At 57.6% G+C, this 24,802-nt stretch overlaps 1 protein-coding gene across 4 annotated transcripts in view; it reads right to left on the minus strand.

Moving 5' to 3' along the window:
* The window catches only part of PRDM16 (PR/SET domain 16), a 323,088-nt gene that overhangs the window by 146,117 nt on the left and 152,169 nt on the right, over window positions 1–24,802 (minus strand). For all 4 annotated transcript variants that reach the window (XM_033844705.2, XM_073797183.1, XM_033844695.2 and 1 more), the window contains exon 3: window positions 20,058–20,108. In XM_033844705.2, the coding sequence (XP_033700596.1) occupies window positions 20,058–20,108 (51 nt within the window). The remainder of the gene's footprint in view (window positions 1–20,057; window positions 20,109–24,802) is intronic.

Consider the following 24,802-nt stretch of genomic DNA (forward strand, 5'->3'; position numbering starts at 1 on the left):
GACTTCCAGGACCCCAGAGAGGCCTGGCTGCCCAGCCACTGCCCTTAAAAATTAGAAGGACTTGCCCTGCACTGGCAGGGCTGGTGGGGCAGGGAGGAAGGCCACAGTCCCCCAGGCCTGTCTAGCAAGGCTCTCCACCACTGCCAGCTGCTCCGCTCCCTTGAGCCCGAAACCTGTACCTGTGTGTCTCTGTTCTGCCCCCTGAAAAAGCGAGAAACATGCCCAGCACCCCCATCTCTGAGACCCCCGTCTCCGAACTGTCTAGCAGGGTCTGGTGGGCCTGCTTGCCAGGAAAGGCTCCTAGTGGGTGGGAGCCTTCAGTGGGTCACGGGGCCTCTGCACCTCACAGGGCGGGTCTCCAGCCCCAGGGCCTTTGCACCTCTGGAGGAGGTCCATGTAGTCAGTGGTTTTCCCCCAGCAGGAGGCAACACCACCCCCCACCAGCCCCCCAGCCAGCCTCGGAGCCAGGGTGAGGCTGGAGACGAAAGCAGAGCAGCTGGGATTGGATGGGGAAGGCAAACGCCCCCCTCCCCCGAGGCACCGGGGGACCTGGGGGCTGGGTCCCGGACAGGTCATCACTGACGGCCCTACAGCTTCCACATTCCAGGAAGATTAGACTCTTCTAGTGGCCCCAGTGACCCCTTGGGCTGGGCTGCGAGGTGGAAGGCCCACCTGGGAGGACCCTCTAAGGGACCGTTTCCCCACCCTGTTCACACTCCCTGGGATGGCGAGCGCTGTGGAACCTGGGAGGACCCTCTAAGGGACCGTTTCCCCACCCTGTTCACACTCCCTGGGATGGCGAGCGCTGTGGAGGCTGTGGCTTCCGCTGAGGACCATGGATCTTTCTTCACGAAGGGACAGGTGTTCTCTGACCTGCCCCAGGTAGTTGGGGCCTTGGGCCCGCCCACTGGCCAGGGCTGCCCACCACAAGCTGTAAGTCTCCAGTGGGGCTCCCTCACCCTCAGAGCCCGCCCTGCACAGCCGGCTGTCCTGTCCTCTGATACCCCATCTCACGGTTCTCTTTTAAATGCACGTGTCAATTATCTTACCACCGCTGTAATTTCTCCCTGTAGTCCATTAATTAAGGGGTCACGATCTGAGAGCATGTTTACCCAATAAGCTTTCTTTTTTAATTATCCTAATTGCTTGGAGACTGACAAAGACTCTACTCTTCCCCTCTGCGGGTGGATTAGCGAGTGACAAACACACGTGCACACGCGCCCCACCTGACGCCTGCCGAGGGGCTGGGCCCACATCCACGGTGAGGTCAGGGGCTCCGGGTGGCCCTGTTCAAGCCCCAGGGCTGCTGGGAACATGGGGCCGTGGGGCTGGCAGGTTCGCACCCAAGGCCTGCTCACCACGCGCTCACACACGTGTAGGAATGGGAGCCACGGCTGGTCGCTGTCAGAGGGCCTGGGAGCCAGCCTAGCAGGGGTATGGGCGCCTGCCGGCCGTGTCCTAGGGTCAGGGCTGGTCAGCTTGTTCTCACGGACGTTGTCTGTAAGCTGTAGGCAAACCCGGCCCTGATCCAAGCAGGACCTGAAAAGACAGCTTGGTCTCCTGGTAGGACTTGCTTAGAGCCAGTGTCAACGTCCTTCATCCTACGAGTGGGGTTCCCTGTGGGCCAGGCCAGGCCTTGCCTCCCTGATGGAGGGGCTGGTACCTGCTCTACCCCAACTACAGAAGCGGAGACAGGAGCTCTGGTCACCCAGGGGTCAGTGGGTCGGCCCTTCAGCCACTCTGCGGAGCCCATTCTCATTCTCAGAGCAGCTCTGGGTCAAAAGAGTGTGGACACTGGGATGTAAAATGGGGCAGCCACCGGGGATACAGTCTTGCGGTTCCCCCCCAAAGTTACCCAGTGTCACCACAGGATCCAGCAGGTCCAGTCCAGCTATTTACCTAAGAGAATGGAAATCAGGGGCTCAAACCCTGCACCCTGGGTCCTGGACCCTGGCACGACCACATTCACTGCAGCGCTAGTCACAGGCAACTCAGATGCCCATCCGTGGACGAACGGGTAAAGATGCGCTGGTCCATCCACGCAGCGGAACCTTTCTCAGCCACGAAAAGGAACGAGGGACCGACACAGGCTACAACACGGGTGAACCTCGGAAACACGATGCTGCGTGAAAACCTTCAGACGCGAGGGCCACGTCAGCGACTCCATTTATACGAAGGGTCCGGAACAGGCAAACCACAGACGGAGACAGAGGTGGGCTGGTGCCGGGGGAGTGGGGGTGGGGGACGGGGTCCCCTCGAAGCTAAAATGAGTGCCTGGAACCAGGTAGGGGTGGTGGCTACACCCTCACAAATGCACTAAGTGACACAGAATTGTTCACTTTAAAGGACGGATTTGTATGTTTTGTGAATTTCATTTCAATAGCAACGAAAAAGAGAGACGAGGAGATGGCAGCCCCCCGCCCCCAACTCTTTCACTTCTTTCCCAGGGGGCTGTCCAGCTCCCGGGGCAATGATGGATCTGCGTCTGCCAAGGTGAGCGCAGGAACCCAGGGCAGAGGGGATCCGTGCACTTGTCCTGCGGCGGATACGGTGGAGGGGTGTGCGGTGCTCTCTGGGCACCCAGCTGTGCCGGGCAAGCCCGCCCATTCCTTGCAAGTTTACGTCTCTTTAATAAAGATTAAGATGTCAGGGGGCCAGCCTTGCACAAAATCCACTTTTATTAACTTCTCATTACCAGCTGAAGGGTGAAGCCCATTTCTGAGCCTCTGAAGCAGCGAGAAGAAAATAGTTATTAAACGCGCGTTTTGGACGACCGGCGCTTACGGCCATTCTTGCTGACTCAGCGCGTGCGCTCACGCCTCCCCGGCTAGACTCCAGTTGACGGGGACCTGGTGAAAAAGCGACCTCATGGCCTGACCTGGGCTGGAGCCACCGGGCTCGGGATGCAGAGGGAGGAGGCCGGAGCTTGGCTGGCCAAGCTGGGTGGGCTCACGTGAGGGGATCACAGAGATGAGGGGCCCGGGGCCCTGACTGGAAACAGGTCCTGGGGGGCTCAGTGGGCACTGAGTTCGTGGTGCGCTGCACTGGCTGGACCTCGAGTCCCTCCAGCTGGGGTCGCTCTCATCTCCCCATTAACCACCTGCCGTTGCCACCCTTGCCTCTCGGGACGAACCCCACCGTCCTCCTTCTCCAGGTGGCCCCTGGGCAAGGCTGTCACAGAGCCGCTGTCATTTCAGGGCCCCCAGACCAGGAAGCTAGTCCTGTTGACTTCACCCCGTCTCTCCAAGGCAACTCAGCACCCCTTTCCCAGGACCTCAGGGGGGTCCCCTGAACCACAGGTCCCTGGCATCCCAGCTCAGGGGACGATGCTCTCGTCCAGGCTGTTGATCACACTGTCCCTAGACCAGAGTCAGTTTGGCTCCATCTTCCTGTCACTCTCAGTGCCAGGGTTCGCCCCCACTCCCCTCCCCCTGCCCTCAGAGCTCCAGAGCCATCCAGCTCCCTCCCAGCCCATCCGGGTTCCCATTTCCCAGATGGCCGCCCAAGCCCCAGGCTCCCCTGTTCTCAGATGTCCTCTGGGACGGTCCTGGCGCATCTCAGGCATAAGGCGCACCAAGTGCCAAGCTAACATCCCCACGTCCACCTGCCCCACCCCTTGCCCAGGCTCCTCCTGCAAATGGCAGCCCCCAGCTACCCCGCAGGTGCCTTGGTCTCCTCGTGTCCATATACTGATGCTTCTCCCTCAAAAATACCCCGAATACATCACTTTTGTCATCTCCCTGGTCCCTCCCACGCCCAGCCATCCGCACCCTGGGATCCCTACAGCCCCCTCCCCTCGGAGCATGCCTTGATTCACCAGTGCCCGGGACGCCCAGCCAGGTCTGTGGTACTTCTGTTAGAACATCCCCAGCAGAACGAGACAGACGGGACAGGGCTCCACGGGCAGGGGCCTGACAACCACAGCTGCGGGCTCAGAGCCCAGCTCTAGCCCCGCGTGCAGCACGTCCTCGATAAACGTGTGCAGCGGGAACAGCTGAGGGGCCGTGGGGACGGGGGCCACGTGCTAGATGGCCACGTGGGAACTTTGGGCAAAGTCTCACCACCGTGTGCCCGGAAGCCTGGTCTGCAGAGCGGGCTTACCCGTCCTGTGGGTGAAGCTGTGTGCCGGGGACAGTGCCGGGGACAATGCCAGGGACAGCGCCGGGGACAATGCCAGGACAGTGCCGGTGCAGAGGAGGCTCTGCCAGATGGGTCCCCTGAGCCAGTGACTGAACGGACGGATGCTGACTTGAGGTCCCCCCAGGCTCTGCCATCTGACCGCCGGTTGCTCTTCCAAAGGCTGTTGAAGACGTCTCCGCGTTTCTTACGTCAACTATTTAAGGAGCGGTTTCCCTCGATATCAGTCTTGCCCAGGCAGGCTCTCTGCGGAGCGAAGCAAGAGGTTTGCCAGGGAAACGGCTGATGCACCCGGGGGGACCTCGAGCCGTGTTTTCAGGGAGCCGTGGCAGGACACAAGGTGGGGACCCACTGCTGTTGGCGCTCTGGCTGGATTTTGGGGGGGTTCCATTGGCGGAAGCCAGGTGAGGCGGCGCCGGCCCTCAGGCCCAGGGGCAGAGGCCCCGTGGCCAGCAGCGGCCTTGCTCTAAGCCTGTAGCGGGACGGCGGGGCAGCTTTCCCGCCACCTGACAGGTGCCCCGCAGGAGAGCAGCGCTCCCTACATGTTTGGGATTGTCCCAGAATTCTGGGCTGGGCCTCATTTTCCCACACCTGCGGTAAGGCTGCAACAAAGCCTGGTGAGAGGGGAGACCGGGCCTCGGGGCAATGGGATCGTCACGCCGGTCAGGGTCAACCAACCACGTTCTCAGAATGGCCTTCCATCCCTGGGCCTTCGACGCAACTGAAACCCAGGCAGAAGCGGCTCCGGGGCCGGCGACACACCCGGGGGAGCACGGGGGACACACCTGGGGGCAGAGCGTGGCCAGGCTCCAAGGGGACAGTTGAGCGTGTGCTGACAGCACTGGAGCAGAGGCGGCGCCCAGAGGAGCCGCTGTGCGGGCAGGGCCCCTGGCCTGGGAGCATTCCCGCCGCAGACAGACCCTCCCGCCCGTGGGCAGGCAGGCTCCGCTGGGACAGGGGTCCGTTTTCAAGGAGCGCAGCCAGCTTCGAGCCCTTTCCACACCTGGCAGCAACTCGGAGGGTGTGGACAGACTCAGCTGCCATGGACTGAGGACCGAGCGCGGCCTGCACTCTGTCTGTTGTTATTATTATTATTACTGCTGTCATCGTGATCGCTTCAGGGCTTCCCTGCAACGAGCACTCGTGAGGGCTGGGGGCTTGTCTCTGTGGGTGCTCTGCAAGCTCTCCTCTTCCTCATGACCCCTTGTCAGGGAGGCCATTTTGGGGACAGGGCAGCTGGGGGCAGCTGTGAGGGAGTAGAGGCTGGTGGGGGCAATGGGGAGGCCCCGACGCAGACTTCCGGGTCTGCGTCACCTCTATGGCCCCGTCAGGGCCTCGCAAGACAGGCTCCTTCCGGCTCCGCCTCGATGGGCTCCATCAGTCCACAAACGGGTGCTGAACCCCTACCCTGGGTTCCCAAGTGCTGACAGAGGGAGTCCTGGGTCTTCAGGGTCCAGGGACTGCCCCACCCCCGCCCCAGGTCGGCCATGCACACTGATGGTGCAAACAGACCCTTGTCTGTCAAGGAGGGGCACATCACACTGCTAAGAGCACAGAGCCAGATGACCTGAGCTCAGACCCTGGCTCTAACCTCGCAGCTGTGTGACACTGCACAGGTTACTGACCCTCTCTGGGCCTCGTTTCCTCGTCTGCAGAACGGGTTCTAGCTGATCTCGAGTGCTGGTCCCACAGCCAGCCTTCCGCAGCAGGTACCCGAGCTCACTTAGTTCTCTCTTTCCCGGAAAACAACCCGCACAGAGCCTTTGGTTCAGCTCTGGGCAGCACGGTGGGTGGCTTGGGAAGGAAAGGGGACAGAGGGGCGGACAGCACTGTCCCTTGTCATCCTGCCGCCTTGTGGCCCAGAACGGCAGCATGACACGCTCCCTTTGACCAAGAAGCCAAGCAGGCCGCGGCCCAGGCCCACCGTCAGCTGAGCAAACCCGCGCCACGGGGACACTTCTGAGTTGGGGCCAGGGGGGCAGTGAAGGCAACGCCAGCTCTCGCGGACTCTGCCTCGACCGCCAGGCCAGCCAGACCGGCACAGCTCCAGCCTCAGTGCGTCTGTCACCCGCAGAGGCGGGCAGGTCACCTGGGAATCTGGCTCCAGGACGGCCCCGGGCAGGTCCCCCCCAGCCCCGAGGGCCCGGCTGGGCGCAGAGTGTGGGTGGGCGGGCACTGTCCTGTGCCCCGTCCCCGCCCAGCAGGCACTCAATACCCGGCGCTCCGGGCCCTGTTTACCGGAGGGCGGGAGAGGGCCTTTCGCTGCTGTGTAAATAGTCTTTCCAAAGGCCTCTGCTTTCTCACCCGTCCGCTTTCCAAAGGCACATTATGAATTGGCGGCTTATCAGAAGGGCCGTCTGGCAGTTAAAAGATGTTTCCACGCATTGTGAAGCTGCATGGAAACCGAGTCATGTCAGCCCCGAGGACAAAGGAACTCAAGTGTTTGAGACGCAAAAATATTTTGACCCGACTACATCATTTTTCAAAGGAAGAAAGTAATTCGCGGCTCACAATTCACTTGCTATCTCACAGGAAGTCCTGTATTTCTTATTAACTCCCCAAGGCCTTCTTCTCTGGGTGAGAGGTCACCTCGGAGGGCCAGCGTGTGAGGGGCATTTACGAGTTTTCTTTCCGTCGCTTCCTGTTGTTTTTTTCTTCCAGGGCTGCCTCCTGTTTGCGAGGGACTAGCCACCACGCTGCTCCGAGCCTTATCTCCAGGGTTCTCCCAGACCAGGCACTGGAGCTGGGCACAGAATGTCTGCCCTGAGTTGCCAGGTCGGAAACCAAGGCCCCGAGAGGTTAAGTGACTTGTCCCAGGTCACGCCCATGATGGTGGAGCCAGTACAGGAAGTCCTGTGGTCTGGTTCCCTTTGTGGACATCTTCTCCTGGCTCTTTGGTTCCCTCGTGGAATGATGGTTCAGACAGGCATCTGAACCATGCCTGTCTGAACCATCTGATAGTGCCATCTGATAGTGCCTGTCTGAACCATGCCTGTCTGAACCATCTGAACCATGCCTGTCTGATAGTGATGAACCTTGGTGGGACCTCAAGGTTCATCACTATCAACATCACCACCATCATCATCACCAACATCTCCATCACCACGGTCACCACCCTCACCATCATCGTCATCACCATCTCCTCGGTCTCACTCTGAGCCCTACACTTGTGCCACGTGCTACTTTAAGTGTGCTTTGCACACAGTAACTCATGTAATCGCTAAACACAACTTTGGAGCAGGAACTATGATCATCCCCATTTTACAGGAGAGGAAATTGAGGTCCTGAGAAGATAACGAAGTCCTCTGACAGTCTTTTGCCTTCCAAGAGGTTCTTGCCACCACCAAATCCCCCCGGGCCCCAGAAAGTGCTGTGGACAGCCCTTCGTGTGGGCTGCAACTCGGGCCAGGCTGAGCAAGGTCCCCACTGCCTCTGAAGCTGTGTCTGGGGGCCTGGCCCCCAGAAGCACAGGAATCGGGGCAGTTCAGGAAGCGCTCCCCGGGGCAGCACAGGGCACTCAATTGGGCTCCCAAGGCAAAGGCTGTACCCCGACCCCCGAGTGTAAGGATGCAGAAAGGGGGCCAGGAGACACAAAGCTCCCCTCCTACCACATCCTGGGGGCCCCCAAGGAGGCAAATGATCGTCGTGTTGGGAAACCATGGGCCCAGAGAGGGGTGAGGGCTTTGAGGAGTATTACAGTGACACTTTGGGGTCAAAAGGTGATTATGAAAGGAGAATCACGGGTGTTTAATAAGGAAGCTGGGGTGAGGGACACACGCGTAGCACCTGCTGTGCTAAGGGGAAGGAAGACAGGACGCGGCAGCCCAGTGACCGGTGAACCCACCCAGGAGAGGCAGCGGGAGCTGGCCCAGGCGAGGACCTGCCCTTGGTGCCTGGCTCCGGAGACCCACGCTTTCCTATCAGACACCAGGGACGGCCCAGAGGGTGAGCGGCGGGCCGTCCTGCACGATGCCTCGCTGGGTCCCCCCGGGCTTTCAGTGGGAGCAAGTGTGCCGCCTACTGTCTGCGTGGCCTTCGGGGGGGATTTGCCTGTCTGAACCCCGGGAAGACGAGCAGCTGCCTCACAGGGTTGCCACGAGGGCCCCGCACTCTGCAGATGTGACCGGAGCTCGTCACCTCTGCCAGGTTCAGGGACGCTGCAGTAAGCACGCAGATGTGGCCTCTGTCTCCCCGGGTCCTGGCCCCAACGTGGCCTGACTTTGCTCACAGGAGACACAGTCGCTGTGCCTCGCCTGCTGAGAACCTGGCATTAAGCCCTGTCCTGGGATCTGCCGGTCAGCGCCCACCCAGACCCTCCTCCTGGGTGAGCTTCACAAGAGACAGCCCTCCCCTGGGGCCGGTTCTACCTCTCAGGGGCTGCACGTGGGCGACACGGGACGAAGATGTCCACCGGCCCCCAGTGTGCCCACTGGTCCAGACCTTTCTGAGGGCTAATTTGAAGTTTTCCTCTACCTTGCCAGTTCCCTTTTATTGTACCTCTACATTTCTCGCCCAAAACAGAAATACAAAGGGAGGAAATCTATTCAAAATTCCTCCTCCTCATTTTATTTTTGTAGCTCTCCAGGGTGCCCATGCTTCAGATTCCCTTCCGATAATTATCTGCCCTTTCGGGGCCTTGGTAACCCAGAGCCTCGGGTTTGAGTGGCAAGAAGCAAGCGCTGGCCTGGCCGCGGCACACGGGACATCCTCGGTGACACTGAGACCCGCAAGCCTGGCCCGTCCCCTTGGCACCCAGCGCGAGTCTGGAGAAGCAGATTTTTATTATTCATTTTTGTCTTTGAATACCTCTCCTTACTCTCAGCTGATCTATGATGAACAGCACGTCAGACTCTTTTTATGCGATAATTTTCCATCCCCGGCAACACACACATTTCTGTGGCTAATACTCTGAATCTTGGCCATTGCTCAGGAATAACAGAGGCAAGGTTCCAACAGAAAATAATAAGTCTTGCTTTTTATGACTTAATTTATCAACACTATACTGGAGAAACATCTTGCTAACTGGGTAAGAAGAAACCGTTCGCCAGCACAGCCCCGGCTGATGGGAGTGGCGTCAGATGGAGATGATGCATCCCGTCAGCAAACGGAGAGCCAGTGCTGAAGGAGCGATCATTCAAAGAAGGAAAGATTAAGTGAGAAAATGATACCCTCACGCCAATCTGTTAGATTAGGAGTCCCGCTCCTTCTGGCGTGCATCAATTTGTTATCCTCACAATTCTCCCCTTTCTATACTAGAGAACACAAAGGAGAATTGCCCAGAAATATGACTGCTTAGAAGCGCCAACCTACAGGGATAGGGCCAAGGCCATGTGACAAGATGGGGGCATTCCTACCCAAAAGGCACAGAGCAGACAGCACAAGGAGCTCTTGGAAGCTTGCCCACCACTAGGAGGAGTGTCTGACCTGGGACATTGCAGCTGGGCATCACCAGGGGACCAGGGGCGCCGAGAACAAAGGCTGTGGCAAACCATCTGCGCAGGTGATGGCTCTCAGAACGTGAGCCGTGAGGGCAGAGACCTGGTGGAACTCGGCCTGGTGTCTCCAGCACCTGGGACAGCGTCCTGCACACAGTAGGTGCTTGGTAAGTATTTGTTGAAGGGGTGAGTGAGTGAGTGAATGAATGAAGGGGGTTTTGAGATGATGCAGAATGAGACAAAGCACCAGGAATTCCCTAAACGAATCAGTCAGGGTGAATGAGGTTATGCCCCAATAACAAACAGTCTCCAAAACCCAGAGGCCTGGCAAAAGCTGCCTTTCTGCTGCATGTCTGGCGAATTCACAGGGTGGCTCTGCTAAATCACCTCAGGATCTATCTTTCTGGCTACAGTTTCCGAGGGCACAGAGCGCTGGAAGGTATCATGCTAGCCACTGGCCACTGAGCTAGAAGTGACCTGCATCTCTCACAGCCATTGGCCTGACAGCTCATCCAACCGCAGGGCAGGCAGAAGGTCCATCCTACCTCGGTCCCAGAAGGCACAGTCAGACACGTGGCTGAAGAGCACTGAGGGAGCCCACACGAAGGCCCGGGGGGAACCCTGGACTACCAGGAGTTTATAATCTAACTAGTGGGAATGCTCCCTGCGGACTGACCATGGTCACCTCAGTGGTAAGTCCTTCGCCACTTACAGTGTTGCTATGGGACAGGAACTGTATAAGCACTTTATGCGACTTAACATATTTAATAACTAAAATACCCCATATAGATATTAATTTTAAAAAATGACCCATTATATCACCGCAAAGAATGACAGTATTTTTGTATATTACCTTCCAGCCTTTTCATATTACGTATGTCCTTAAACGTGAGCATATATTTTATGAAAGATGTGTGTGTGTGTATAATATGCCACTTTCTGAAAATCCTTTTTTTAAAGAAGTAACAGCCCTCATTTTTTAGAGCAGTTTTGGGTTTATAGGAAAATGAGTGGAAAGTATAGAGAGTCCCATGTACCCCCCGCCGTCTCCCCTGCCAACAGCTTCCCCCGTTATTATCATCTTGTATTTGTGTGGCCACTTGTTACAGTTGATGAGCCAATAGTGACACATCGTCTTTAAAGCCCCTGACTGACACTAGGGTTCACTCTTGGTGTTGTGTATTCACAGGTCTGGATAAATATATGATAACATGTAACCACCAGTACAGTATCTTACAGGGTAGCTTCTCTGCCCTAAAAATCCTCTGTGCTCCCACATTCACCACCACGCCCCAACCCCAGGCAACCACGATCTTTTTCCTGTCTCCATAGTTTTGCCTTTTCCAGAATTTCACAGAGTTGGAATCATAGAAAGTGTAGCCTTTTCAGACTGGCTTCTTTCACTTAATAATACATATTTAAAGTTCCTCCATGTCCTTCTGTGGCCTAAGGGCAATGATGATTATGTGCGTCACCTCCCCCTCCTCTCCTGCCGTCACCACCAGAACAACACTGACCATGTGCCACGCTGGATAAGGAAGAAACTGGACCCAACCATCAGTTTGGAACCAAGCCCAGCCGAGCCCAGACTAGATCAGCCAACTTGCAGACAGGTGAAGGTCAATAAGTGTTGTTTTAAGTGTTAAGGGTTTGGGGTGGTTTGTTACACAGCGTCATTGTGTAATAGCTGACTGCTATTACACCAGCTTCAATTACTCCAGCCCAACCCCCTCTGGCTTTTCTCTGAGTTCAATCGTATTTATTGTTCAATCATATTTACCCCAATTCTTGAAGGGTCTGGAGGGCAACACACAGTACAACATGAGACTTAGGAACACTTGCTCTGGAGTCTTGTGGCTGGCCCTGGAAAATCCCTGGCCTCCCCACTGAATCGTGTGGCCTTAGGCAACTGACAAACTGTCTGTTCCTTAATTTTCTATGCAGTAAAGTGGGAATAATAGTGCCTGGGGGTGATGGGAGTAAATGAGCCGATGTGTATATAGAGCCTGGCAGGCTTTCTGTAATGACAACACTGACCACGACGGCGGTAAGAACAGCAGCAGCGCCCGGCTCCCAGGGCTTGTGTTCAGGAGGGGACAGCCTCGTTGGGGGCAAGAGAGGCCCAATTCCACTTCCCCACAAGCCCACCCACCCATCTGCTGTCCTTCCTCCCCAAAACCCGCTCCCCCTGCCTCCCATGCATCGACACAAGGCACAGTCAGCCTGCAGCGACATGACCCCAGAAGCTGCCTTGGGAGCTGGGGCAGAGGCTGGGGGCTCAGGGCCAGGCTCTGACAGGCCCCACAGGACCCTACCCCCACGCACCCATCTGTGCCTCACACACCTGTTGTACACACATGCAGGGAGCCACCTCCCATCTCAGAGAAGTCATGAGCAGAGGTGAGCTGAGAGGCGGGTGGACCTTCCGCGGCCCCGAGCCCGGGGCAGGTGCCTGTCGGGACAGCAGGCAGCTTCTCAGGCGGGCTGGGGAGGACACAGCCTTCCCCAAGAGGTTCCACCTGCCAGGCCGGCCTCGGAGACCCCCAGACGCCGGGAGGATGAGGCCCTCCCCGCTCTAGCTCAGGCCTGGGCCGAGAGAAGCAGTGGAAGGTTCTGTTCCCCACTCTCAGGACTGGGGGCCGCCCAGGGCCCTGCCTGGAGACCACGTGCCCATGGCCCCCCTAGACCTTCATGGGTGGCCATCAGAGGCATGAGGGGACCTCAGGAAGCTGGCTCTCTCCGGAGGCCTGGATGTCCCGCCTGCACCCTGAGAGAGAAGTGACACACAGCTCAAACTGACCGGCCGTGGGAGGGGCCCTGAGGGCCCACAGCACCCGCCCGCTGCCTGCCGCCTTTTACCCTGGAGAGGGATGGGCCACCTTGACACCGCGTGTGTGTAAAACCAGAAGTCAGCCTCACACTCAGAACGATAATAATCGCACTGATGACCCGACGGCAGGTTTTGTGGAGCAAAGGTGAGCCGTGTGGCCTTCCCTGTGCCGCAGGCGGAGGACGCGCCCACAAGCCAGCAATGCCTGCCGAGGAAGCTCGTGTCTACTTTCAAAGCGGAAGGCGCTGAGGAGGCCTCAAGCTGATATATTTTTCTCTCTTAATAGTGCGGCACAATTTAATTAACTCACCATTGCCCCCACCCGAAGGTGACAGAGTTTATTGACACCATCTGGCTCCTAGAAAGCCGGTAATGCAGACAGTAAATCCTCTTCCTCACCTGCTGCCGGCGGAGGCCGCCTCTCCCCGCCACCTTCCCCAGCGCCGTCCTGCGAGGGCCGCCTGGACACCCCAAGGTGCTGCTGTGGTTTCCAGGAGAGCGAGGCAGGCACGACGCCTGTAACCTCTGACCCGCTGCAGGTGGTGTAGGGCCCGGCCCGCTGGTCCCCTGGCCAGGGCCACCCAGGGCCACGTGGGCCCCCTTGTCCCACACCAGTAACAATAGCAGTAACAGTGGCCACAGGCCCCAAGGTCCATCCAGCTGGCCTGGCGGCCAGAGCTGTGCCCGATTTATCACTATCCTCCTGCTGCCCAGGCCGTGCAGGGTTCTGGATTATCATTTCCCCGTTCGCAGGGGAGGAAACAGAAATGCAGAAGTTCAAGTTCAGGGCCTAGAGCCACCCCATCCAGGGCAGAGCCAGGTTCAGAGCACCAGGGGTGGGCAGGGCGGAGGCGACGGACCCAGCATGGCCTCCCGACCCGGATCTCCAGTGAGAAGGAAAGGGTCCTTTGTCTACTTTCCGGGTAACGTACGTTTTCAAGTTCTGAATCTGTCCTTTGAAATCAGCGATGTTTTGTCTGCCCTCGCTTGAGGTTTGGGCAGAAAGTGTCAGCAGGGTGGGGGAAGGGCCTGACCACAGAGATGTCACCTGCTCCCCATGCGCCCTGCCAGGAGCTGCTGCTGGACCCCAAGGAGGGGGGGCCCGCTGGCCAGGCTCTGACCCCCCTCACACCCACCTCCCTCCTGCAGGACCCCCACCCCAAGCTGCAGTCCAGAAGCCTTTCAGAAGGTTTCACGAGGGATGCTTCAGTATGAGAAAGAAAACCCAGCTCATTGCTTTCTCAGCAGCAAAAAATGACGGAAAATTCACCTCTTATTTCTCCCACCCCCCAGGAGAGGTTCTCAGGGTTGGGTGGGTCCGTCTGAACAACGTGCCCCCTCTGCCTGCTCTGAGCCCCTGCCCCACCCCGTCCAGCTAAGACGAGGCCCTCCTCAGACACGCAGGTCTGCAGCAGGTAATAAATTACTGCGGAGGAAATTAATTACCTGCATCTCTCCCCAGCTTAATCTGATGGTTTAGGCTGACTTCAGGGGCCCTTAGGTTGGGCTGGGGGTGGTAAACTCAGCTCAGTTGCTGGGGGAACAAAATGCAAATCCAGCCTGGAGCTGCCTGCACTCGCCCTCGACACCCTACTGCTGTTGGCCCATTAATCACCCTTATCTGCCTGGGAGGGGGCCACAGCGCCATGGCCCCCCAGAGGGCAAGTTCAGGTGCTGCGAGGTGGCGAGAGGGCAGAGTCCACCCGGGACGGCTGATGTGGAGGCGGCCAGGGCTTCCAGGCCGCGGCCCCTCCTTCAGGCTGCATTTTCTGCCGGCACCCGAGCCACCAGGGTCACGCCTAAGGGCCTCTTCAGATAAGCGTCTACAGTTGTGAAAAAATGAGGCCTCTGGGAGGGGCAGGGGGAGGGGCAAGAGCTAGACGCGGGGCTGGTCCCCAGCGGCTGAGGGTCCCCAAGGCCACCAGCCCAGAGCTGCTGCGGGAAGGGGACCGGCGGAGGCGGGGCTTTCCGACTTTCTGCGTCTTGGCCCCATTACACTTCTCCACCCGGCAGCCTTTGATTCAGCAAAATCAAGGATGCAAACTTCTTAGGAGTACTTAGTTTCCATGGCAACCGAAGCTGACCTCAACATTATTGTTCTCAAGAGGGGACTGACTTTACTATATGTTCATTCACTGAATTAATGGACTCCTGGTTCTTTTATCAGCAACCCCGAACAAAGGAAAGGGAAGCATGTCTCCGCAGGGCTTTCAGCCACTGTCCAGCCTTTGTCCGGGGCTTACCGGAACGAAGCAAGTCTATCCAGCCCGAGATTATCAAAATCAACTTGGAGCTGTCTCCGTGGCAGCTAAGCACACTTTGATTTCATAAAGACATAACCGATCCCACATGCAAATTATTAATTGTGAACCCGGGCCTCTTAGGGCTTGGGACTCTGCTGTGAATTTTTTCAGGAATCAAGCGCGTTGTAGGTAAACTGCAATTGAATTATAGCACCTGGGTGGCTCCCGAGCGTTGCTGGCTGGGGGGTAAAGAGGAAAAGAAAAGGATTTCTAAAACTAACCTCGCCGGCACAGGCAAAGCATAACAGGGACAATCAACCTTGTTCTGGTCCCAGTGAGACCGGCCGACCGCGACGCGTGCTCACTGGCCCTAGTCCTGGGGTCTCGGGGCTGGAGCGTCTCCCCATCTCTCTTTTTTTTTTTTTTTTTTTTGTGGTACGCGGGCCTCTCACTGTTGTGGCCTCTCCCGTTGCGGAGCACAGGCTCCGGACGCGCAGGCTCAGCGGCCATGGCTCACGGGCCCAGCCGCTCCGCGGCATGTGGGATCCTCCCGGAATGGGGCACGAACCCGTGTCCCCTGCATCGGCAGGCGGACTCTCAACCACTGCACCATCAGGGAAGCCCTCCCCGTCTCTTGTTCCAGTCACAATCTTTCCTTCCCCACCAGCCTTCCTCACCCTCCAGCCGCCTGGAAAATACCTCTGCTTCCTCCAGGGGAAAAACAACGCAAAGGAAATAAACCACACGAAGCGACACTGATCGCAAATGCCTGGCTCGAAACCCCCAAGGCACAGCCTGGTCGCAGCCTCCCCGAGACCTGGGGTGTGTGATCTTCTCAACTAATTGCTGCACAAAAGACACTTAGCAGCTGCCTGTCCATCTCCACTCCCACCTTCCCGGGTTTCCTGGCTCCCGGTCATCCTTTATTAGCCTTCCGGTCCCTGGGGAAGGAGCCGGGAGTCCTGGGGCGCCCATTACCAGAGGCATTTCGCCCTGGCCAGGCTATATAAAACATGCACGTCTAACAGCCCAGTGGGACAGGCCGAGGTTCTCACATCCAAATAATCATTTCACGAATTATCGTAATTATCAATCAATCACCCTATTTGGACAGTGCCAGGTTGGGCTATCGGATGACTTTTATGACCTGTAGCATTTTGTACGGAATAGCAGAGAGAGATTTATGGACCTATCATGGTCCCTCGCCAGCAGTAGGGCTTTATTAGCTCAGCTTATTTTTGACTCTCCTTCAAAGCCTCGGGCTCCCCGCCCCTGGCCCAGAGCGCTGGCTGGGGTGGCCACAATCTGGGATGCTTCCGAAGACGCACCTGTCCCAGTCTGGTCCCAGCCCCACTGATGCGAATTCTTGATTCATTTATTTATTTTGGAGGGGCGGAGGCCGCGTGGGCAGAGAAGTGGGGGGAGAAAAGAAAAAAGAAAAAGGTCACTTCCCTCTTCATTTTCTCCTGGTTGTACTGTATTAACATGTCCTTCCTTTTCAAGACGGTCAAAGAAAACAAGATAAAGCGAGACAATGGGACGGCTGTTGGGGGCCTGGTTCTTCCCCCTTTCATATCACCAGAGAGATTGAATCAAAATTCTTCCAGCTGATACCATCTCCCCGGGTGGACCACACTCTTGTTAACGGATAAAATCAAGCCCTCCAGAAAGTCAAAGAATAAATTTAAGCCTTTTGCCAAATGTCTATCCTATTGGATTTTGATAAGACGGCCATTGAGTCTTAATAATGTCTTCCATCCATTTTCAGCGGGCCCTTAACACCGCTCTTTATTCGTCCCCAAAGCCTCTTTGCCCGGCCTTTTTATTACGGGCTCTGGCGGGCTCTCCAGGGAGCCAGGCGACCTGAGTGATGGATGGACAACTCGCTAGATTATCTCCTGCAGATGTTTGCTCTCCAGGAGCCCCGGGCTTTCCCTCTAAGTAAACAGAGACTAAAGAGAGTCAGCAGCAGCAGCAGTCCCAGAGGTCCCAGCCAGAGGCTAGAAAAGGCGACCAGCCCGACCTGCAGCCAAAGTGACTTCTGGGGGGAAGTGCGTGTGCAGCCCAAGTGCACACCTGGGCTAGTGAGGGGCGGCCAGGGCACCAGCACGGAGCATGAAAGCTCTGGGCTGCACTGTGCAGTGGAGATGGGGCTCCGGCAGGAGGATGCAGGAATGCAGAGATGGGGGAAGGGGTGGGGGGGTGAGGTGGGGAGGGTGGGAGGGTGGAGGGGGGGTGGGAGGGATGAAGACGGATGCATGGCACTGCACGGGGACCCAGGGGAGACTGGGGGACAAAGGGACGTAGGAGGCCAGAGGGAGGTGGGAGACCACCAGGGGTGGGGATGGAGGGGACCGGAAGGAGGGGCACAGGAGAGTTGGGGGGAGGGGGATGGAGGGTTCTCAGGGGCGGGGCCAAGCCCAGTGCAGGCTCACAGGCTGCGGTCGCTGTCACTCCAACGCGAGCCCGGCCCTGAGCCATAGACCCTGGGTTCGAATCCCGCCTCCACTGCAGAAGTAGGGTCCGCTAGCCTCGCTGGGCCTGGATTCTGTCCCCCGTAAACTGTTTTTTTTTTTTTTTTTTTTTTTTTTTTTTGCGATACACGGGCCTCTCACTGCTGTGGCCTCTCCCGTTGTGGAGCACAGACTCCGGATGCGCAGGCTCAGCGGCCATGGCTCACGGGCCCAGCCGCTCCGCGGCATGTGGGATCTTCCCGGACCGGGGCACAAACCCGTGTCCCCTGCCTTGGCAGGAGGACTCTCAACCGCTGCGCCACCAGGGAAGCCCCCCTGTAAACTCTTGACAGGTGGATTCCACAGACAATTCATCAACCTGGCTCTTTAATACTGAGAATTTATAACCACCGCTTCCTACAAAACATCACTGTTTCTGCATCTCTTGTGTCAAGCCACTGATTGAATTAATTAGCCTTAGTTACATTTCAGCAACGCACGCCAATAAAGAGCAGGAAGTGTGATTCAGTTAATCCTAAAGATGGAATAAGTGATGCTCAGAGGTGTCAGCTGACCAACCCAAGGCTGCACAGCCTCCAGCGCGGCCCCAGTGTCTCTTACGGCCCCCAAACGTGTGTGTCTTTGGAGGGGGAGAGCCCCGTTCAGCCAGACGTGAAAATCCTAAACCACAGGACTGGTAAATGGGGTCTACGTCCCATTACCAAGGAATTCGCTAAATTAGTCCTTACAAAGCGCACTGAGACGCGTGCGGTCCTCTTACGTAATAAGCATATATGTGTCTCCACAGCTGTAAGTGACACACCTGCTGGCAACCTGCACCTTCTATTGGGAAGAAGGTCAAGGGAACGCTGTGATGACAGAACTCCGGCCCCGCAGCGGGACCCCAGCTGCCTTTGCACCCGAGTCTCTCTCAGCCCCTCCCTCCCTCCCTCCCTGGGAAGTGACCAGATGGCTCCAGACACCAGGCTTAGTTTTCGATCATCTACCAATGTGACCTGGGTCCCTGGTCAGACGGCACCTGCACCCACCCCGTGAGTAGCTCTTGGAAGGACGTCTGGATCACGGTAGCCAAGGCCTGACGGCCCTGCCATTTGTAAAAGGCAAGGCCAATCGGGAGATGGCCCTGCCTCAGGGAACGGAGGATGTGCCAGTTCAAAGGCATCCTTTCCTCCTCACGACCTTAACATTAGACCCGACCTTTCGACCTTCCGCTTTGAACCTTGACCCCAGGCCGTCCCACCTCTAACCTCCGGCCTGGTGGGTGTCAGCCCGTCAGCCGCTTCTCTGTGGAAAAGACGACTGTTCCACGTTCTCTCTAGAAGTTAAGAGACGCGCTGACTGCAGTCCCTGCTCGTGGGAAGTGGAAATACCACAATTCTCTGACATGTGGGAACGCTGCTTCAGCTGCTCTCGCCACCTTATCCTTTAAGAAAATACGAGTTCATTCCCAGAGGCAGGAAGGGGGAAGGGTTGCTGATGCGCTTCAAGGAAGAGAGGCCTCAGGCCCCCGGGCAGCGGGACAGGGAGAGGACACCTTGTCCCAGCTCTGCTCAGACAAAAGGGTCCCCCCGGGGCCAGACACAGACCACGGCTATGGAGACAAACGAGGCCAGAAGGTCACCGCTGCCAGAGGTCACCCCTTCCCGAGGTCACCACAGGGTCAGACAACGTCCCCCATTGCACAGTTTTCTCCAAAATCAACGTCTCCGGGGTTGACCCTGGTGAGAAGGGCAGGCCCCCATCCCTCACAGATCGGCCCCCCAGACGGCGGCTCCCCCGAGGCCTCGGCTCTAACCAGCCAGCCAGACACTGGGAGAAAGTTACAAAGTTTGGCAGAACCAGCAAATTGCTTTCTTTTCACTTCCAGACCCAAAAAGGAATTTTCATGATGACGGGAATGCACGCTCAAGCGGTGGCGTTGGACCCTCCCAGAAGAGGTGACAGCACCCCGTGAGCACAGCTCCGTGATTCTGACATTAAGAAAACAGCCCTTGATAGGAGCTGGGTAGCCCCTGGCTGACTCATCGCCCCAGCCGCCCATGCTGTGCTTCCTGACGTGGTCGGGGTACCAGGAGGAGTTGGACTCTCTGCTTTGTCTGGGTGGTGCTTTGAAGCCAAGACGCCAGGAGAGAGAAGGCTACAGTAATCCTACTGGAAAACTCAAATACCGCATCAGCTACTGTGTGTGTGTGTTGGTGTGTGTTGGTGTGTGTGCATTTGGGTGTATGTGTGTGCACGTGTGTCTCTGTGTGTAATGCATGTGCGTGTGTATGGATGGCCCGAATTCTATGGACGTTGAACTCCACCCGACGAACGGCGTCTGGGTTTTGGGGGTGATTTCTGCATCCCATCCCTCTGCCGTCTGTCTAACGTGCAGCCCGCACAGGCAGGATCGTGCCTGCCTGTGGGCGTCTGCTTTCCTCTGGGGGCGTGTGTATTTTTCTGGGCCCAGTTCACTCTCTGAACCTTTTGGAACTAAGGTTTGTCAACCGGCTGTTACCCATCACCAGGGGACGATGCGCACGTTGGCGCTTTCCTTCGCTTGGTGGTTTGCTTATTCAACGCCATGCCCGAGCCCTCTTTGGAGGCTGAGGACTGCAAGCGGCTTTGCTGAATCTGCAGCCGAGTGTGTGTTTTTTCTCTCTCTATTCTTTTCACGTGAGTATCCAGTGGAGATAGTTAAATAAACACAACCCGCATTTATTTAATTTCCACACGTCAGCCTGGCCTGAAGCATTCCCACAGGTTCGGGGCTTGCCTCGGTTCTCCGGAACTAGGACGGTTCCGTGAAGTGAGCCCCTACTGCTACACAGTGAGAACAAGTATCCGTCCTAATCCCTCGGGAATCAGTGTTCTGCACACACGCCGGACCGCAGATAACCTTGTACCCGGGTGGACACTGGGCGGGAAGGGAGAAGGCGCAGACCAGCTCTCCTACCTTTTGAATGCAGCCCTCCTGGGACGACACCTCTGCGTCCGTCAGCATTTGCTGCAAAACAATTTGGAAAGGGGTTGTTAGTTTCCAACAAAACGCGGTCCTCAAGCTACGGTGGGTTATACATCGCGCGAGCAGAGCGAGCGTGCTCTGAAATAATATGGGTAAGGCGGGTGGCTTCTTCAAGATAGACAGGAGAACCGGGATCCTCTATTCCAACCGTTTGTTGCACAGCGATTTGTTGGGGTGGAGCTGCCCTGTGGAGTTCAGCCTGGTCCCGTAGCGACTGGGTACAGACCCACACGCAGGGTCCTTACTGCCCGCCGCACGTATGAGTAGGAACGGTCCAACGGGGGCACCGAGATGCCTGAAATGTGTAACAGGCTCCCTCCTTGTTTCCTGGGGTGAGCTCCTGCCCCAGCAGTGGGCGGTGGCAGCACCAGGAAGCCCTCCCCCCGCCCATGGGACACAGGCTTGGGACAGAGAGGAGAGAAAAGTGCCCGTCGTTCTGGGTCTTTCTTCCACTGGACAGCTTTGGCTCGGAACTCTCCTTGGCTCGGCCCTGAAGAGCATTTTGCCTGGCTGGCATCTCCTCCTAACCACCAAGTTCCACTCCAGAGGGGTGGCATTTCAGCGACGGGTCCCAGAGCGCTTTCTAAGCTAAGCAAACCGACAAATTAGCTGTATCATTGGGATTTTCCCTTCTGGATCGCAAGCACCCTGCACAGACACGTACAGAAATTTGTAATGTCATTTCCATAAGAATAGAAAGCAAGATGGAAACTAATATTCGGAAAATAATAAGAGAAATGGGGTCAAAGCCAGGGGTTTATTTCCCCTCCCCTTAAAATGACACTATTGCCTTTTCAAATGACAAGCGTGGAAGAGAGTGCCCGCTGGTGCCCACGCAGGCCAGGTCAGGGGATCGAGATGCTGCGTTCCAAAATGCTGGCGGATTTGCCCAGGCTCAGCTGTAATAACAATAAGTCATATTTTTAAATGTTGAGAATTCTAACCAATTGGGGATTTTATGTTTCTTTTAATAGATTCTGAAATTGTGGTTTGGAATGCAACTAGGAGTGAAAACAGAGAATGAGACAGAAGAGAAGGACACGGAGACACCGGAGAGGTCTCCTCAGGAGAGCCAGCTAGACACCAGGTCACTAGTTGCTCTGTCCCCGCTGGCCCGGGCTGGACAGGCCCGGGGGAGACCTGGGGGCTGAGCTCTGCCAGCAGACGGGCTTGTGTAGCTTCCCTCTGGTCTGTCTGCTTTTCACTCCCAAAGCCTGAGCCTAGAGGGCTGGCTGGAGGCTCGGTCGACGCCGGGACAGGAGGAGAGAGAGGCTGACTGCTTGGATCCCAGGAAAGCCTTGGTGTCCAGGAAGGGACCGCGCTCCCCGGGGAGGGAGATGGCCCACCCTCCGGCCGCAGGCTGCCCGGGCTGCGCCTGGACCGGAGGCCTTTGCCAGCATCACGCAGAACTGGGGTCTGAGCGCTGGCCCCGAGTCCTGTGGTCACTAACAGGCCCCTTATGAAGGGGCGGCTTGAACCAGAGGGGGAAAAAGATGTGTATTAATTTTTCTAAGCCGCGCAGCCTCCAGGGCCCGGGACAAAACCACGGGAGGGGCGCACCCGTCCGAATGACTCCCCGTCCTGGGTCCCGTCCCCTCATGGAGGACAAAGGAGGCCCCTACCCAACGCCCGTCGTCGAGGAACTGGAGCCTCACGACCCAGCGCTGCCACTTCTCATCACCCTGCTGCTGCGACTCTTCCCAGAGAAGGGGCCTCAGGGACCCTCCCGAGTGTCACGAAGCCCGGCAAGGGTGCTGACCGCCAGGCGACGGTCCTGAGGAAGGTGACAAGCTGGCCTTCTCAGCCAGGCCCAGCTCATCACGCGCCCATGCGGGCCGTGCACTTGGTTACGGGCCAGGCTCGCCGTTGGTTTGGGGGCACCTGGAGAAGCCACCCTTGGGAGGCCTGTCCCTGCCCGTGGCCTGCAGGCCTGTGCTGACGGCAAAGCTCTGGTTAGGGGAGAGGCAGACGTTCAAACCGCACCTTCGCTGAAGGTCAAGACGCCAGCACAACACGCCAAGCACAGCCCAGCACCGGGCGGGGCCGGGCGGGACCAGGCAGACGAAGGTCTCCCCAGTGCCCCTCGGAGCCTGGCCCTCGGCTCCCCCTGGACAGGCCTGGGGTGTGGGCAGTTGAGCTGCAGGACCACAGGTGAGCAGAACGGAGCCCCACCTAATCCAGTGATGCAGAGAGAGCTGGGGCCCTTGAGCCCAACCTGGCCGACACCCCCATCCGGAGGAAGCCTAACCCTCTGCCAACGACTCCGAAGAAAGAAGAATCCTCCTGACGGGGAGTGGGTTCCGGCAGCTTCTCCACGCCCGCCCTGAGGTACCGGCCCTCCTTGGTAGGTGTGCCCGCCATAACCTCTGCTCTTTGCCCACTGCCGACCTCGGGCGCAAACCCACCCCATGCGCCCCTCCTGGAGCCTCTGCTCCGGCCTTCTCCCCGCCAAGGCCGCCGCTTTGCTGAAAAACCTCTTTATTTTGCTCCTTGGGCCCTCGGCACACGCGCCGCTGGCCGGCCGGCTGCTGGCAGCGGCGGTCTCTGCTCTCAAGCCCGTCTCCGCACCGGCAGAAGCATTAGGTGTGTTTTGATTCGGCAGTTTAGCCAGAAAAGTGAGGTTTGACCTGGAGCATTTGCTTCTCTCGTGGGTCTCGGTGCCAGGATTGAGCTAAGTGGGGTTGCTCAAAGCATCTTTTTTGACTCTTAAAATAAATAGCCTCTGTTCTGCAAAAAGCCAGCCCAGAGGAGACACACACACAGACGTCCGTACGCTCACAGCTCCGGAGTTCTGGCGCGTCCCCCGAGGGGGCCAGGCTCTCTGCTTGGTGTCACAAACGGATCCCAGAAGGCTCTCTCCCTTCAAAACAGTCTGTTATTAAAGGATCTGAAAACATACCTACAGGAGGAAACCCAGACAGAGCCCCGACCTCGCGGCTTCCAAAACCAGAGAGAAGCGAATGAATTCCCCACCCCCTGCCCAAGTCTGGCCTGTGGTCCAAGGGGTCACCAAAGGTTCTCATTTACCGACCTCTTCCTCTTGGCCTTGGAGCCCAGGCCTCTCTCTAACCTGCTCCTTTCTGTCCACTGCTGCAGTCGCCTTTTCCACCCAAAGAGGTAGGTGTGTCTGCGTCTAGAAGTGGCTACAAGCTGATTCCAAGGCCCCTCCGCTCGAAGAAGCCTCCATGGGCCGGGCCAGGGCCGTCTGCGCAGGTCACTGCTCAGGGCTGTCCCAGAAGACAGGGCTGGGGTTAGGGTTTGATAGAGGACACCCTCCCGTGCCGACCTGGCTCTGAGCCTCAGTCTGCTGCCCTCCGGGAAACTGGGGGACACAGCCTGAGCAGGCAGGTCGAGACGGAGGCTGGGCCGCCTCCCCAGCCCCGTGGTCAGCTGCTTTGGACTCTGCATCACCTGCCCTCTGAGGAGGGTTTCAGGCCCAACGAGGCAGCGCCCGCAAATGCCCGCAAATGCCCGCAAATGCCCCCAACGCGCGCCCGCTCAGAGCTCCGAGCTCATCGGATGCCCCTGTTGCGAGCTCATCTGAGCTCCTGCAAAGAACGCCCAAGGCCTCACGTGTGCATCCTCCCTTCCTAGGAAGACAGGCTTTTTAAGGAACAATTCTCATGCTAAGTTTTCTGACCAAATCAAAGTCCTACCATGACAGCCACTTTCCCTGGTAGAAATGCCGCAGTGACCGGTGATGGGCACAGTAGCAGCGTGGTGACAGGAGGACAGCGGGGGCGGCGGGTGCTGTCCGGGCCCCCAAAGGCAGATCCCCCGTCCGTCTCACGGCTGCCGCATCTGGGTGAGCGCTATCGTTATACCGGCTTTACAGGTAGGAGCTGGAGGCTCGGGAGCTGCAGCGACAGGGCAAAGATCAAAGAGCTGCTGGGTGCTGGAGGCGGCCTCCTGATTCTGGAGGAACGGGGGGCGGGGGGGGCACTGGGTGGTGTGTCCGGTGGAAAGGAGCCACGCGCCGCCGACCCGTCCGACAGGGACTCACACCTGAACCCCGGCCAGACCATCCCCCCGCCAGGCCGGCCGTGTGGCCTGGGTGGGGTCCTGCTGGCAGCGCCCCCAGGAGCCGTCAGGGCGGTTAGGCACAGGCCAGCCCGCTCTGGCTCCCGAGCAAAGGCTCCAACGGTGTTGACACAAACTCTTGAGCTCTCAACTGGGAGTGGGTCACATTTATTTATTTTTTGCATTAAAAAAAAAAAAAAACAACTCAGCTTAGCCGTGTTTGAGCTTCAGAAATGATTTTTTTGAAAGGCGCCTTGGACACTGTTTTTCACTTTTATGCCTAAACAGATACTTCTCAGTTCTTTCAAGTGAGATCTTACCCAATGAATGGAGACTCTCTCTTTACTCCTAAGAAAAATATTTACACAGTCAAGTATGGCACGAGAAAGGACCCAGGCTCCTTCGAGGGCCTGGCCGGAGCGCATCTAGGTCTCCGCATGCTGTTTACATTCCCAGCCCGGCATCTCCGCCCTCCCCTCCCCAAAGGCATTTCCCAAGCCTCCCGCTTGGGACCCTGAAGTCGGGGTACTGGGAGCGGCCCCTCCCCGGGGTGGGACAGGAGAAACCAGCCCTGCTTGAGTGACAGCCAAGTCCCACCTTCCCTACTTTTCCTGTTGGCCAACAAAAAACCTGGGCCCCCCGCGAGGGCTTTATCT

This window comes from Tursiops truncatus, chromosome 1, assembly GCF_011762595.2.
Source record: "Tursiops truncatus isolate mTurTru1 chromosome 1, mTurTru1.mat.Y, whole genome shotgun sequence".
NCBI lineage: Eukaryota > Metazoa > Chordata > Mammalia > Artiodactyla > Delphinidae > Tursiops > Tursiops truncatus.